The following is a 13379-nucleotide window of genomic DNA, read 5'->3' on the forward strand; positions in this document are numbered from 1 at the left end:
CACAGACCCTGAACACCCCATCCCGATCTTCTCTTTTCTCCTAGGCAGTATGTGGTAGTGATTCCAGCCATCATTCACCATCCCAGCCAAGAGAAGTTCTGCATCCACCTCAGCTCTCTCCCCAAGACTGTCTGCCTGGCAATCACCCCGGAGATGAAAATCCAGAATCACACCCTGGTGGAGAAAGACATGGAGAAGCCAGGCATCTTTGAGTGAATCAGCTTTCAGGTGAACCCTGGAGCTGTGGCTGCTGCAGTAGACAGCACTCTCACCTTCAGGTCCAACATGAACCTAGCAGCCCTTCCTGCCCTGGGTGTATTGTTTGTACTCTGTGCTACTGCATGTGGCAGTCCCTGCAGCGTGCTCTGTCCACACAGGTGCAATCCCTACCCAACATCTCCTTGCAGAACCTCATGCAGTCAAACAGGTTGGAAAACATGTCCATTGCCTGAGCCAAGACTTACTCCATGGTTGCATTTTAGGACTTTAAATCATTCTTAATTCCAGGTAGAAGACCCCAGCCCTTTTCTCCCTGGGCATTTACACAATTCATATTACTGCAGGGCTTTGTGTCTGGCTGATAGATATAAAATGAAATCCTGCTAATCTGTCCTCATGAGTTTTAGAGCAGGGGTAAGCAACCTATAGCCTGTGAAGAGATTGGATCCAGCCCGTGCTGGTCTGATCCAGTCTATAGTGCCCAGAATTGGAGGCCCCTCCACCCTTATGCCCCCCTCTCTCACCTCCATGTACAGAGATACTGCTTCTCTGGGGGAAGTGTCAATGTGACCAGGAGCCCCTCCTACTACAGCTCCTGACTTTCTGCTGAACTTAGAGCAATTAGCAAAACTCAGCAATAGTGGTAAGCAGTAACAGCAGTAGGAGGTAGGGTTGCCAACCCTGCAGGATTGCCCTGGAGTCTCCAGGAATTAGATATAAATCTCCAGGAGACTGCTGAGAGTCACCTGGGAGATAAATGATAGCACATTCATGAAAATAAATATTAAAATGTTGAATCTGATTTATACAGTAGTCCAGTGGGTTTTAAAAATGTAATAGTAAAGTGCATTTGCCTTCCTGATGTAATGATTCACTAATTTAATTATGTCATGTAATGAAACCTCCCATAATAGATTAAACAGAGTTGGCAGCCCTAGTAGGAGGGGACATTAGAGGGCATTTACGTCCAGTGGCTGCTCTGCTAGTCCCCTAGCTGATGGTCATGTTATGCCTCTGTTGGAAGCATGCCAGTTGGGAGGTGGGGGTAGTGATCAGCTGTCTATGATGGTGGCTGGGTGGCAAGCAGTGACCTGCAGCTGGTAAAAGGTTGTTTAAATGCACTGTTCTCAGGGCATGGAGATAAGTAATGCTTGTAACAGCCTAAACACACTTTAAACTCCAAGGGTGCCTGTATACATGCAAGGCAGGCATTTCCAAACGTGCTGTAACATTTGTGCTTTGCTTGACATGCTTTAGGTATGGCATCTTAAAATGTAATAGTTTTGTGCCTTACAGTATTTCTGTAGAGTAGGAGGCACGGGGTGCCAGATGCTGCACAATGCAGCCTGAGGCCGCTGGAAAGCCCCAGTTCAATACATGTGTAATAGTGGTGAACTAGGTAGGCTGAGACATGCTACTACACTTCACCTTACATTTAAAACATATACAATGGGGTTTAATTAAGGTGGCTTCCACCATTTTTTAAATGTTCTAATCACCCATGTGTATTACGTTATGGTTCTAAAATGCTTTAAATGGTGAAAATCATCATGTGTATAGGCACCCCAAGAGCCTAGATGTACACACCCCTTTAGACCATTTTAAACTTCTTGGAACACTTCAAAAGCACACCAGGAAAATCAAGTACTATTTTGAGTTGGTCCTTCATGAACCAGTTCAGTGTTACGTGTAGACACAGTGCAGTCCCTGCTTAGTGTCTTGTCAGTCCTCCAGGTGTCCCAAACTATGCCACTTCTCATCCCCCACCAACCCATGCAGGGCAATGGTGTTGCTCTGGGATACAACCAGAAGTCTGCTTCTTAAAGAGGTATTGCTTACCTAGAGTATACTCTGCAGGGGTGGGGAATCAGAAAGCCTCCCTGTCAGTTTGTCTTTCCTGCTAGGGGACCCTCAGTGTGGGGTCTCTGGCTCATTTGGGGTGGGGGAGGGGTAGCCAGATACTTGCAATGGGGAGGGAGGCTTTGGGGCTCCATGCTTGTAGTGGGTGGTTGTGCCTGTAATAGTAAGCACCTGTGTATTCCTGGGTGGGGGAGGCAGAGAACTATTGCACAACTGGCACTTACCAGAAGGGAATGGCTATCAATTCCATGCTCTATGTGAAGTGAATTAGTCTGTTAATTGTTCCCTGCCTTCTGTGCTGCACTCTTGCAGCCAACCCTGCCCTGATGGTTCCACCCTGTACACATCTCTATATGCAGCTGCTGGTGCCTTTCTGAGTCAGAGACCATGGAAAGTCCCAAAGCAATCAGCCCTTGGAATGAAGAAACAGGGGCCTCCAACTCCCCACCCCCACCCACATACACACATGCACACACACCTGGTGTCTGGGTACACACCCGTCCGGGTACCACCATACAGAGTTCAGTCACATACTAGCAAGCACAGGCATGGGTTGTGCAGGTGAGGCATGCAGGAGAACAGGCATGGGCTGTGGGTCGGGTGGAGAGCAGCAGTGGCAGCCCAGGGGCAGGAGGCAAGAAACACCTGGCAACCTTTCCAACTCCTCCCTACCCAACTGAGTCTGGGTTCCCACTTCCCAGGTCAGAGGTTGGAAAAGGCAGGGAGTTCTTGGCACCCAGCCCCCTGGGAGCTGCAATCAGGGAGCCACACAACCCCTCAGCACTGGCAACCTGTCCACTCCAACCCCCTGCCCCAATCCAGGTCTTCCTCCCCCTCCATGTGAATCCTGGGGAAACTCTGGGCACAGACCCCTGGAATAGGGTGACCACGCATCCCTAACTGAATGAAACAATCCCAAAATATAAACATCAGGCCCTGGTCCTGGGCTGAATGACTCTGGGACAGCATTTGTCCCAGATTCTCCTTGACACACTCAACTATGGTCTTAGTATCTTGTGCAGGGATCCGGATTTTCCTTTTGCTGTGAATTGGCATGGATTTTCTCCTTTGAAGGAGAAAAGAACAGGAAACCATGGGTTTCCCCTTGCAGGTTGGCAAAGTTCCAGCCTGCAAGAGATTGCCTGGGGTGGGGGAAAGCAGCTGTAGGGGGCACACATGCGTGTGGCCAGCCATACACCCAGGCAGCAGTGAAGAACAACTCCCCAGCTGCCTATAGATAAGTCTGGGGGGGTGGGGGGGGGAGAAGAGACATGGGGGAGGTAGACTATGGTCCCTCCTCATGGTGAGAGATGGAGTGGGACAGGATTGGAGGCTGGGGCTGGGGGCCCTGCCCAGGCAGGGCAGTGCATGGGGCCCAGAGTGTGGATGGGAATGCACAACCCTTTGGATGGAGCCAGGATCATCCCAGCCAGGGAACAGCATGGGGGTAGGCTCAACATTGCTGCGTGCACTCCTGGAGAGGGTGGCATGGGGGGCACATGCCCCCCTCCCTTTTTTCATGTGGTGGGGACAGATACAGGCTGCCTGCTGTGGGACTCAGGGCTCCTTGCCCTGCTGCCCTCCCGCAAGGGCCTCCATGGCCTATCTGGCAGGACTTGGCATGTGAAGACAGAGTGGGGTGGGGAGGCTTGGTGCTGCCACTGCTGCTGGGAGCCCTGTACCAGCCACCACCCTGTGCTATGTCTGTGCAGATGAGGTAAAACTGAGCCTCTCCACCATGTCCTCCCTGATGGGCCACAAAGGTCCTGGGGGGAGGATAACAGGGTGAGGAGCCCCAGCCCTGAAGCCCCCTACAGGCTCCACTCAGCTCTGCTTCAGTTGTACCACCCATGCGGGGGGTGGCGGGGAGGAGGGGGAGTGCATATGTCCCACCTTTGGTTTTTGATGGTAACCTTCCCCTGGAAGTCATGATGGCCTTGGTACTTTACCAGCCCCTGGTGACATTATTACAATTGTACAGTCCCTACAAGGTGAGAGTAGGTGCATCTACACATGCAGTTAGGGTAAAGAAATAAATTCCAGTGCAGTTCATGCTGGAGCTTATTTCTCCTGGGAGCAACATTTACATGTATGCCCTGGACCACAGCATGTTGAGTCAGGGTAGAGCAGCCCTGAGCTGACAGCGGGTCTGGAGGGTGGTAGCGGGGGTCAGTCCTGGGCTCCAGGTAGCAGCTTCGGGTGGTAGAGGGGTTGGCTGGGGCACAAGGGTGCTGCAGTGTGGGGGCTAGCTGCAGCCTTGTGTCTCAGCCAACCCTGGTCACCATCTACATATGTGGTGCAGTGGTGTAAATTACTCTACCTTAGGATAGTACTTATCCCTAACAGTACTATCCTGCAATGGAGTTAATTAATTTACTATGCCCTAATGTAGAATGTAGATGGTGATTCTTACTGAGGAGCCAATTAGTCAATTCTGCCGTAAAATGCACATGTAGATAAACCCAGGTCTACTTAGAACACTTAGTAGTGTACCGGGGGGACGCTTTTGTCCAGGGACAATTGTCAACCACTTCCCAATCAATGGCATTCTTGGAATGGTTCAAGGGTTGCGTCTGTCCATACTTGAAGGCTGGCCCTACTGCAACAGGGGGACAGGAGAACAGCCCACGGAGAAGCCTAGGTACTAGATGAGGTACTGACTACAGCAAAACAGCAGCAGCAGAGGCTTCAGTTGCACCAAGCTACCTGGGACCTAGGGGCATCTATGCATGTGGTCCAGGGGGCACTTTAATTAGAGTGGCTCTTGGTTAATTGAGTCTGCTCCGATGAATGCTGATTAGCACACATATCAGAGTAGAGGTCTATCATGTGTATAGGGCCCTTGGTTTTAACCTGGGGATGGCAGTATTGCTGCAGCTTCCCTGCTGTGCTTGACAGAGCTGTCCAGATGAAAACTGGCTGGATTAGGTCTGCATGAGCTGCAGTCGTGCTTTCCAACACTGTAAACACAAGTGTGTATGTGTGACTATGGCCAGGGAACACACTTACACTGGAGTAACTGTAATTGATTTTGTGCACTGATGGAACTGACACTGGTGCCCAGAGCAGATGGAGAGGCAGCTATTCTGGGGTCACTGCTGCAGAAAGTGCCATTGCAGCACTTGGTTACTAGGTGGGAGAAGAATCAATCAGAAATCTATCCAAGAATAGAACATGATGTGAGTTGATGAATGCCTTGTATTCAAAAGCTTGTTTAACTCTATCTCAATGATGCAGTTGGTCCAATGCAAGATATCACCGTAAGAAAACCTTGCCTCTCACAAGAGTAGAAGCAGACATGTGGGGTACAATAGAAACCAGATCTTTTGCAGGGTCTGTCCTCCCTGTGGAGCTGGGGGTACATGTAGTCACAGCAAACAGCTGTGTGGGACCATGGAAGTGTTCTGGCTCTTTGCTTGCTGCAGTTTTTGTGTCAAAGAACGTGGCTTCTCTGATCAGCTGTGTGGGACTCGCTGACAAGCTCCAGCTGAACATAGCAAGCAGCACCCTTTGAAGCATAAGCCACAGTAAGGTCTATAGACAAAACCCCATTAAACAAAGTCCTCATCACCATGCAGGTCCTGGGATGAGAAAAGGGAGGATCCCTTTGGCTCTGGAGGGTCTGGAAAATAGCAAACATGCAATTCAGAGCTGCCACATGCGGAGTAATTTTTCTGGATTAGACTAGCTTTTACCTGTCTGTACTGATCTTCTTTTGCAAGCCCCCTAACTGCTTCATATTCTCCTGGTACAGAGAAGCTGGGACTATGCAGGCAACTCTGGTTTCAGCACTATCCTCATCCTCCCAATGCCACCACTTACCAAGAAGCCTGCTACTTGTTTTTCACTCTTCCAAATGTTTTTCTGGGGATCATGTTGGGTTGGAGCTACAGAATTTGCATCCAGACCTTGAATCTGAAGATTAGAGGTAGATGTGGCACCAGCTGGTGTCAGAAATGATACTTTTCTGATGTACTTGGATTCCTTTTTTTCTCTTTTCTTTTTCTTGGGCCCTTTCTCCAGGTGCCAGCCTTCATTCCCAGGAAAAAGGAGTCCTCTTATAGCTATGTAAGTCTCACATCTCACAGCTTCCTTTCCTCCCACAATCTAGAGACCTCTGTTCCAGCCTCACTAAGGAGGGAGAAAGAGATGTAAAGGAGAATGGGGGGAGAGAAGATAGAGAAAGAGGAGCAGAAGGAAGGAGAAGGAGAAGAAAGGTGTGCAGACATAGGGACACAGGGTAAGGGACATAGAATCATAGAAGTCGGGCTGGAAGGGACCTTGTAGATCTTCAAGTCTGATCCCCGGCCTGGGCGGAGAAAAACTGGACTCAAATGAGTCCAGCCAGGTAGTCATCAAGCTTCTTCTTAAAGACCCCCAGGGTAAGAGCCAGCACCACTTCCCTTGGAAGTGGTTCCAGCTCCTAGTCACCCTGACTATGAAGTAGTTCTTGCAGATGTCTAATCTAAACCTACTCTCCAATAATTTGTGTCCATTGTTCCTTGTTATGCCAGGGGGCGCTAGGGGAAACAAGGTCTCCCCCAAACCCTTCTGGTCCCCCCTAGTGAGTTTATAGACAGTCACCAGGTCCCCCCTCAGCCTTCTCTTGTGAAGGCTGAACAGGCTCAGGTCCTGCAGTCTCTCACTGTATGTAGGGTCTGCACTATTGTCCCCGAATCATGTGGGTGGCCCTCCTCTGGACCCTTTCAATGTTGTCCCCATCCCTCCTGAAGTGTGGCGCACAGAACTGGACACAGTACTCCAGCTGTGGCCTGACCAGCGCCGCATAGAGGGGGAGGATCACCTCCCTGGCTCTAGTTGAGATGCAGCTGTGGATGCACGACGAGGTCCGGTTAGTCCTGCCAACTGTGACCTTGCATTGTCGGCCCATGTTCATCTTGGAGTCAGTAATGCTCTCAAGAAGGGAGTTTCCCATTCTATAAGTGTGCTGCTGGTTTCTACTGCCTAAGTGCAGTACCCTGCACTTGTCAGTATTGAAACACATCCTGTTTATGTTAGCCCACTCCTGTAACCTATCCAGATCTTGCTGCAATCTTTCCCTCCCTACTAGCGTGCTCACCTCACCCCAAATTTTGGTATCGTCAGCGAATTTAAACAGGTTGCTTTTCACCCCATCGTCCAAATTGCTGATGAATAAATTGAACAGTGCAGGCCCCAGGACCGAGCCCTGGGGGACTCCGCTGCCCACTTCCCCCCAGGTTGAATATGACCCATCCACCACCACCCTCTGAGTACGACCCTTGAGCCAATCTGCAATCCATCTGACTGTAGGCATCAATGCCATAGTTTTTTAATGAGGATGGGGTGGGAGACAGTGTCAAAGGCCTTGCTGAAGTCTACAGAGACTATGTCCACGGCGACACCTGCATCCATTGCCTTTGTGACCTGATCATAAAAGGCAATCAGGTTGGTCTGACATGACCTGCCCCTAATGAAACCGTGCTGAAACGAGACATGAGGGACCTGAAAAGGGGTATGGAAGGGAGAGGAAGAAATGGATGAGGGGAGGAAAGGGCACGTGAGATTTTCTTTATCTATCATCTCTGGAGACTGTAGGAGGGAAAGGGACAGAAAAGCCCACCCTTGGCCCCCACAAAAAAAAAGTGGTCTAGAAGCTTAAGTCACACTACTGAGACAGCATGTTTCCTTGCATCTGGAAGGCAGAGGAAGTGGCCTTTGTACACGTCCCGATCCACAGTGGAGACACAGTGGGTTTTGAGAGCCACAAGAAGGTGCTGGTGAGGGACCGGAAAGAGAAGCTCCTCATAGAAATGGACAAGCCCTTCTACAAACCTGGGGAGACAGGTATGAGCAATGGGACAGGCAGGACCAAGAAGAGGGGATGTGGTAGTTGTCCTCGTCTGGGGATGGTTCCTGTGAGATGCAAGCCCACCCCACCTCGCAGGTGAAAGTCAGATCCATTAGTCACCAGGTACAGAAGAGAGCCTATGGGTGGAGGGCACTTTCTTTTCTGAACCAGTGCTGACCCTATCATCCCCACATGCTGCTCAGGAATATTGCACCTGTAGAACTACCTTTTGAATAAGACCTGAAATCAAGGCCAGGACTCACTGCTCCTTGGGTCTCTGAAAAATCCCTGTCAAATTTGGAAAGAATATTGCTCATTTGACAGCAGAGCCCCTTTTTGCTGGACTGTGTACACACATGAACACCCACCAACTCATCCTCAGGCCACAAGCAGGGGCACAAGGGGATGCCGGAGCATGGGAAGGGAGCTGTATACTCCTCCTAGAGCCTGTCCCAGCTGGAGTGACTCACTGCATATTCTTGTTCCCTGCAGTGAAATTTCGCATTGTGAGCCTTGATGAGGAGTTTAAGGCCATCGACAAAGTGGTGAGTGTCTCTTCACTTTTCCAGGAGGCAGAGGCCAGTAGTATACTACCCCCAGGCACAGTATGTGGGGCAATCATCACGCCTCTCCCTGCAGTAAGCAAGGCCGGGGAGGATACAGTGAGGTCTCTGTAAGGAACACATCCACGGTTGTCACCTCTCCAGCTCTTGCAGTCCCTCTGAGATGGGCGTGTGGCTGCTGTAGAAACCTGAGTGTTTAGTTGGGGAGTGCTGAGACCTGAGCTCAGAGGCAGGACCTGCTAAAGGGGAAGCTGAGACCTGTATAATGGCGATCTCATTTCTCTCTTGCGTTTCACAGTACCCTCTGGTGCAGCTGCTGGTGCATGACCTCTTGGACCTGTCTTCTCAGCTCTACATTGCCACTGACACTGCTGGAGTGCACCACATCTCCTGGCTGAGTCCTGCCCTGCTTCCCTTCCCCTGAACTGTTACCAGCAATTAATGGTTCTGGGGGTGGGGGAGGCAGGCAGGGGGTGACAGGTAGCTGTCAAAAAAGGAAGAGATGGGAGACTCAGGATGGGCTGGGGGCCTTCAGGCACAGAGCGAGGACGTGACTCTTGGCATGGTGCTCCATGCTCGCTCTGAGCATGTGTGTGGGGCTGAGCCCCCGTTCATGCCTAAGCACACCAGTGTTTACAGTGGTGCGCATGTGACCATGACTGTCCATTCCTGCATAGGATCCCAATAAAAATCGTATCAGCCAATGGCTAGATGTGAAGCCAAGGCAAGGGATTGTGGATTTGTCCTTCCCATTGGCCTCTGAAGTAGCTCTGGGGACATATGCCATCAGGCTGGATGAAGAGGAAATTAGAGATGACAAGCTAGGACTATTCACAGTGGAGGAATATGGTGAGTACTAGAGGGTGGAGGCCAGGGGAGGCTGCATTAGGGTGTGTAGGGTTGTTCATTAGATTTTGCCATTTGAGAATTACTGCCCCTGCCTTCCCTCAACCCCACCTCCATCCTGAGGTCTTGGTCCCCACTGTGCTCCATCTGAAGCCCCCCCCTCACTGGCCCATACTGCACTCTCCTAGGGCACCCTCACCTTGCTTTGGAGGAAGAAAAGAAAATGTAGCCCCATTATTCTTTCAGCCTTGAGCTTCAGCTACACACAAGTCCCTGGCCCAGACCCCTGCCGCAGGTCCTGCCCCTGTGCCCCTGTGCTCCAGGCTCTCCCCAGCCCTCCTGGGGAATCAAGCCTTGAATTCATTCAGTCATGGGGTCCCTTTTCACATCAGTAATCCTTCCTGCATCTGGAGGAACCATGCTTGGCTGTACTGAGGTGGAAATGAGCCCAGGTTTATGCAGGCCTGGGTCCCCTGGCCTCTCTCTCCATACACACTGATCTCTCAATGCTACCCTTGCCCTGACAGTAAATGGGATTGAGTTTAGGACTTGTCCACATTGGACATGGTAAGGAGCACTGTGGTGAGGCACAGCACCTGTGCTCTATGGGTGCTGTCCCCTGAAATGGTTCTGGGGGAGGCAAGAAGAGGGTGACTGGTAGCTGTCAAAAAAGAAAGAGATGGGAGACTCAGGATGGGCTGGGGGCCCTCAGGCACAGAGAGAGGATGTGACTCTTGGCATGGTGCTCCATGCACGCTCTGAGTATGGGGCATGAGCATGATCCTGGGAATGAGCCCTTAGGACATTTGAGCCAGCCCCAGAGCTTATTGGTGTAAGCCAGCCTTGCTCTAAGGAAGCTACATTATATCCACATCTGGAGTATGTGTGGGGCACTTTAGAGAAGTGCCCCAAGGCAGCCCACAGCTGGGTTAGATATGCCATTAGTCTCCCAGTCCATCCATCCAGTGCCATACTGGTGTCTCAGAGGCTGTGTCAGGGAAAAAAAGGTGAGTTCACTTCTTAGGACTCTTCCCTGAACCCATCCTCCTATCTCCATTTACAGAGCTGCCAAAATTTGAGCTGGTATATGAGGTCCCGTACCTGATTAACACTGCAGATAAGGAGTTCCAGGTCAAAGCCTGTGGCAGGTGAGTGAAACTGCCTTGTCTCACAAGCCCCAGTCCTACCCTGGACATTGGCTTCCTTCCACCACCCCTCTGGCAGCAGAGTAATGACCACTTTTCTTCCATTGCTTCTCTCCTCCCTGTGGCTTGGGGACCCCACCACAGCAGGAAACAGCCTCCTCCCAATGCCACCAGGATGGGCATAGACCTCAGCTACACCTTTCCTACAAAACCTATGCCTACGCAGAGCAGGTGGAACAGGCAGTGCGGTGACTCTGAAGGGCAAACACCCAGCAGAGATCTAAGGGGAACCATTCCTGCCCCTGTTCCTTGTTCAAAGGGTGTGCTGAGACCAAGGGTGCTGAGGCTGGTTTCACCTTCTCCCTGAGCATGGGTGCCCTGTTCCCTTCACTCTCTCCTGTTGCTGAGATGTTTGGTCCCTCTGGGGGTGTCTTCTCCCACTTTAACCCAGGTATACCTATGGCAAGCCTGTCCAGGGGGAATTAGAGGTCAATCTGACTCGAGCTTTAGATCCTTTTGCAGAAATGGGAAACACAACACTCTCTCTCATCAGCAAGGAGTTTAAGAGACAGGTGAGCAGATGGGGATGGGGAGGGAAGGGAGTGAGTCATTGGCTGAAATAAACCACCCATCCAAGTGATCTGCCTCTGTCCCTTCTAACATGTCCTTCTTCATCTGTCATGGCATCCTGTTTCTTGCCTCCTGCCACAGCGGGTCAGACAAAGCATCCAATCTGCTCATGACCCTGCTGCTTGAATTACCTCAGTAGCACACTGGCCTGGGGACACCCAACTCCCAGATAAGAGAGAAATCCGGGTGCTTTGGGGAAAGGTGAAGGGCCTCCCTGCCCTCTGACCCACAGTGACAAAAGTGGCCCTTTAGCACAGTCCGTAAAGATTCCCATTGCTGCGTGCTTCCAGGAGGAACACAAATTACCCATGCATACCAATCTTCTCCCAGATACCCCAGACCCAGTTCTACACACCGCAAGAGGGGCTGTCATTAGTATGGCAGCTACATACTCAAAGCTGAGACTTGGAAATCCAGCTGGGTCTCTGCATCTTGTGCAATACATGTGGCAGTAATAAGGCACCAGTCAGGGCTCAGGAATCATTTTGGCCCCAAAGCACAAGACTGACTAGTGTCTAGTGCCCTTTCACAGGACTGTACAGGCTCTGCAGGACTTATGGGAGTAAAACTCTGTGCATCTGACATGGACCAAACCATTAGCACTCTTTGACCACCTTCTTCACATCTGCAGGATACAACATAGCCATAGAGAGGCATGAAGGGCCTATGGACTGAGGGTTATGTGCTTTGTTGTTTAGGCAGATGGAGCTATGAGCCTAGTCAGGCCCCTCATCCTCACTTTCATAGAGTTCATAGACATAGACTTTGACCAGGCTCCTGAAGCTTTGACCCTCACCCCTACTCTGGGCAAGTCTCTGGACCCCAAGATGGGCCTGGGGGCAGTGGGTAGAGCTGGAGGAGATACCCATCAGGTTGGGAAATGGTATCAAAACATACATCCTAACTTCACTCCTAACCTTCGCCCCTACGTCCAGGGTGTTTTCCATGGAAGTTAGGCTTTCCTGGTTCTTCCTGTCCTCACAAGGAACACCGGCATTCTGTCAATGGAGGCCTAGACCATTACCTGACTCTTTGGAGCTTATCAGCTATACTTCTCAGACATTATCTCATCACCTGGAGAAACACTATTGGGCTGATTGGAAGGCCCCACTTTATCTGGCCAACTACTGACAGCAAGGAGGATGCCCTGCCACCTCAAGCGGCAGGATACTGTGTCTCACACCTGCAGCAGTTGGTTTTAGTCCCATCTCCCTCCATGAGTGGATGTGATGTACCTAAGCACTGCACTGTTTATCTGCCCTGCGTGGGGATGCTGCCAGTCTAGTCAATATGCCTCTAAGGTTTCCCTTCACTAAGCAAGATGTCCACCATGGGGTTGATGGTTTACAGGATTTTCAGCATTTAAAGACTGAGGAGCTGGATGGAAGGATGTTTAATATTGGGCAACATCTGCGGACTGCTGCCCCACTCAATCTGTGCTCTTTTTCTTTTCTTTGGTCCATCTCAACATCTACAGACAGACAAGAGTGGTTGTTCCACTTTTACGGTGGATACAGTGGATCTGGCACTGGCTGACCCTGACTACCAGGAATTTTTGACAACTTCATTCAAGCTGCAGGAAGAAGCAACAGGTACCAGTGGGGAGAGAAACACTGATTCCTCACACCTGCTGGCTTCTGCTACTGTCCTCCTGGGAAACCCTTGACTGATTGCTTTCTTGTTTGGTGGTCCCATCCCCCTTCATTCCCCCACCCAGTGCAGGTGATTTTTTAAACTTCAGATCTTTGAAGTCGGTGACTTTCACTGAGATTTAGTTTTGATGTCTTTCAGGTATCCCCACTTTCTACCAGACCCTGGGCTACACCACTTCCTTCCACTTGTCTCCAATTGCCTGGGTTCATATTTCCCCCCAAGATTCTCTAGTACTGGAGTGTCCAACCAGCCACTAGTGTCAGCTGCACAAACAGCATCTCTCCATCACTCAGTGCACCTCAGCCTGCCATGGAATATATAACAACCCGTCCTTGCTGTCCCCAGTCAGCCACTGAGCCTTGTCCACAGCATTACATACCTACAGCAATGTCCACAGCATTGGACTCTAGGTATGTCTACACTGGCCTTGCACTGCTCTCAAGGCTGCCTCTGAAAAATAAGGAACCAACTACATGCTCTAAACCCAGTAATGGGGCCACGAGGCTGTTCCAGGGCTTCCCCCATCATTGCTGTAGAGCACACCATCCATTGGGATTTCCAGAAATCCTTACCCTAAGCACTGCCCCACTTCCCCTGCTCTCTGGTGTTTTTGATTCCCACATTACTTCCTAT

General features: G+C 50.8%; 1 protein-coding gene across 1 annotated transcript in view; it reads left to right on the forward strand.

Moving 5' to 3' along the window:
- Positions 1–13379, forward strand: part of LOC149866627 (alpha-2-macroglobulin-like protein 1) — a 49663-nt gene that overhangs the window by 674 nt on the left and 35610 nt on the right. Inside the window, 8 exon segments of the mRNA XM_090041627.1 lie at positions 45–278; positions 7739–8001; positions 8402–8454; positions 9150–9321; positions 10382–10466; positions 10915–11035; positions 11792–11935; positions 12571–12685. Coding sequence (XP_089897753.1) covers positions 45–278; positions 7739–8001; positions 8402–8454; positions 9150–9321; positions 10382–10466; positions 10915–11035; positions 11792–11935; positions 12571–12685 — 1187 coding nt within the window.

The sequence above is a fragment of the Crocodylus siamensis genome, chromosome 4 (genome assembly GCF_052110815.1).
Source record: "Crocodylus siamensis isolate JL-2025a chromosome 4, ASM5211081v1, whole genome shotgun sequence".
Lineage (NCBI taxonomy): Eukaryota > Metazoa > Chordata > Crocodylia > Crocodylidae > Crocodylus > Crocodylus siamensis.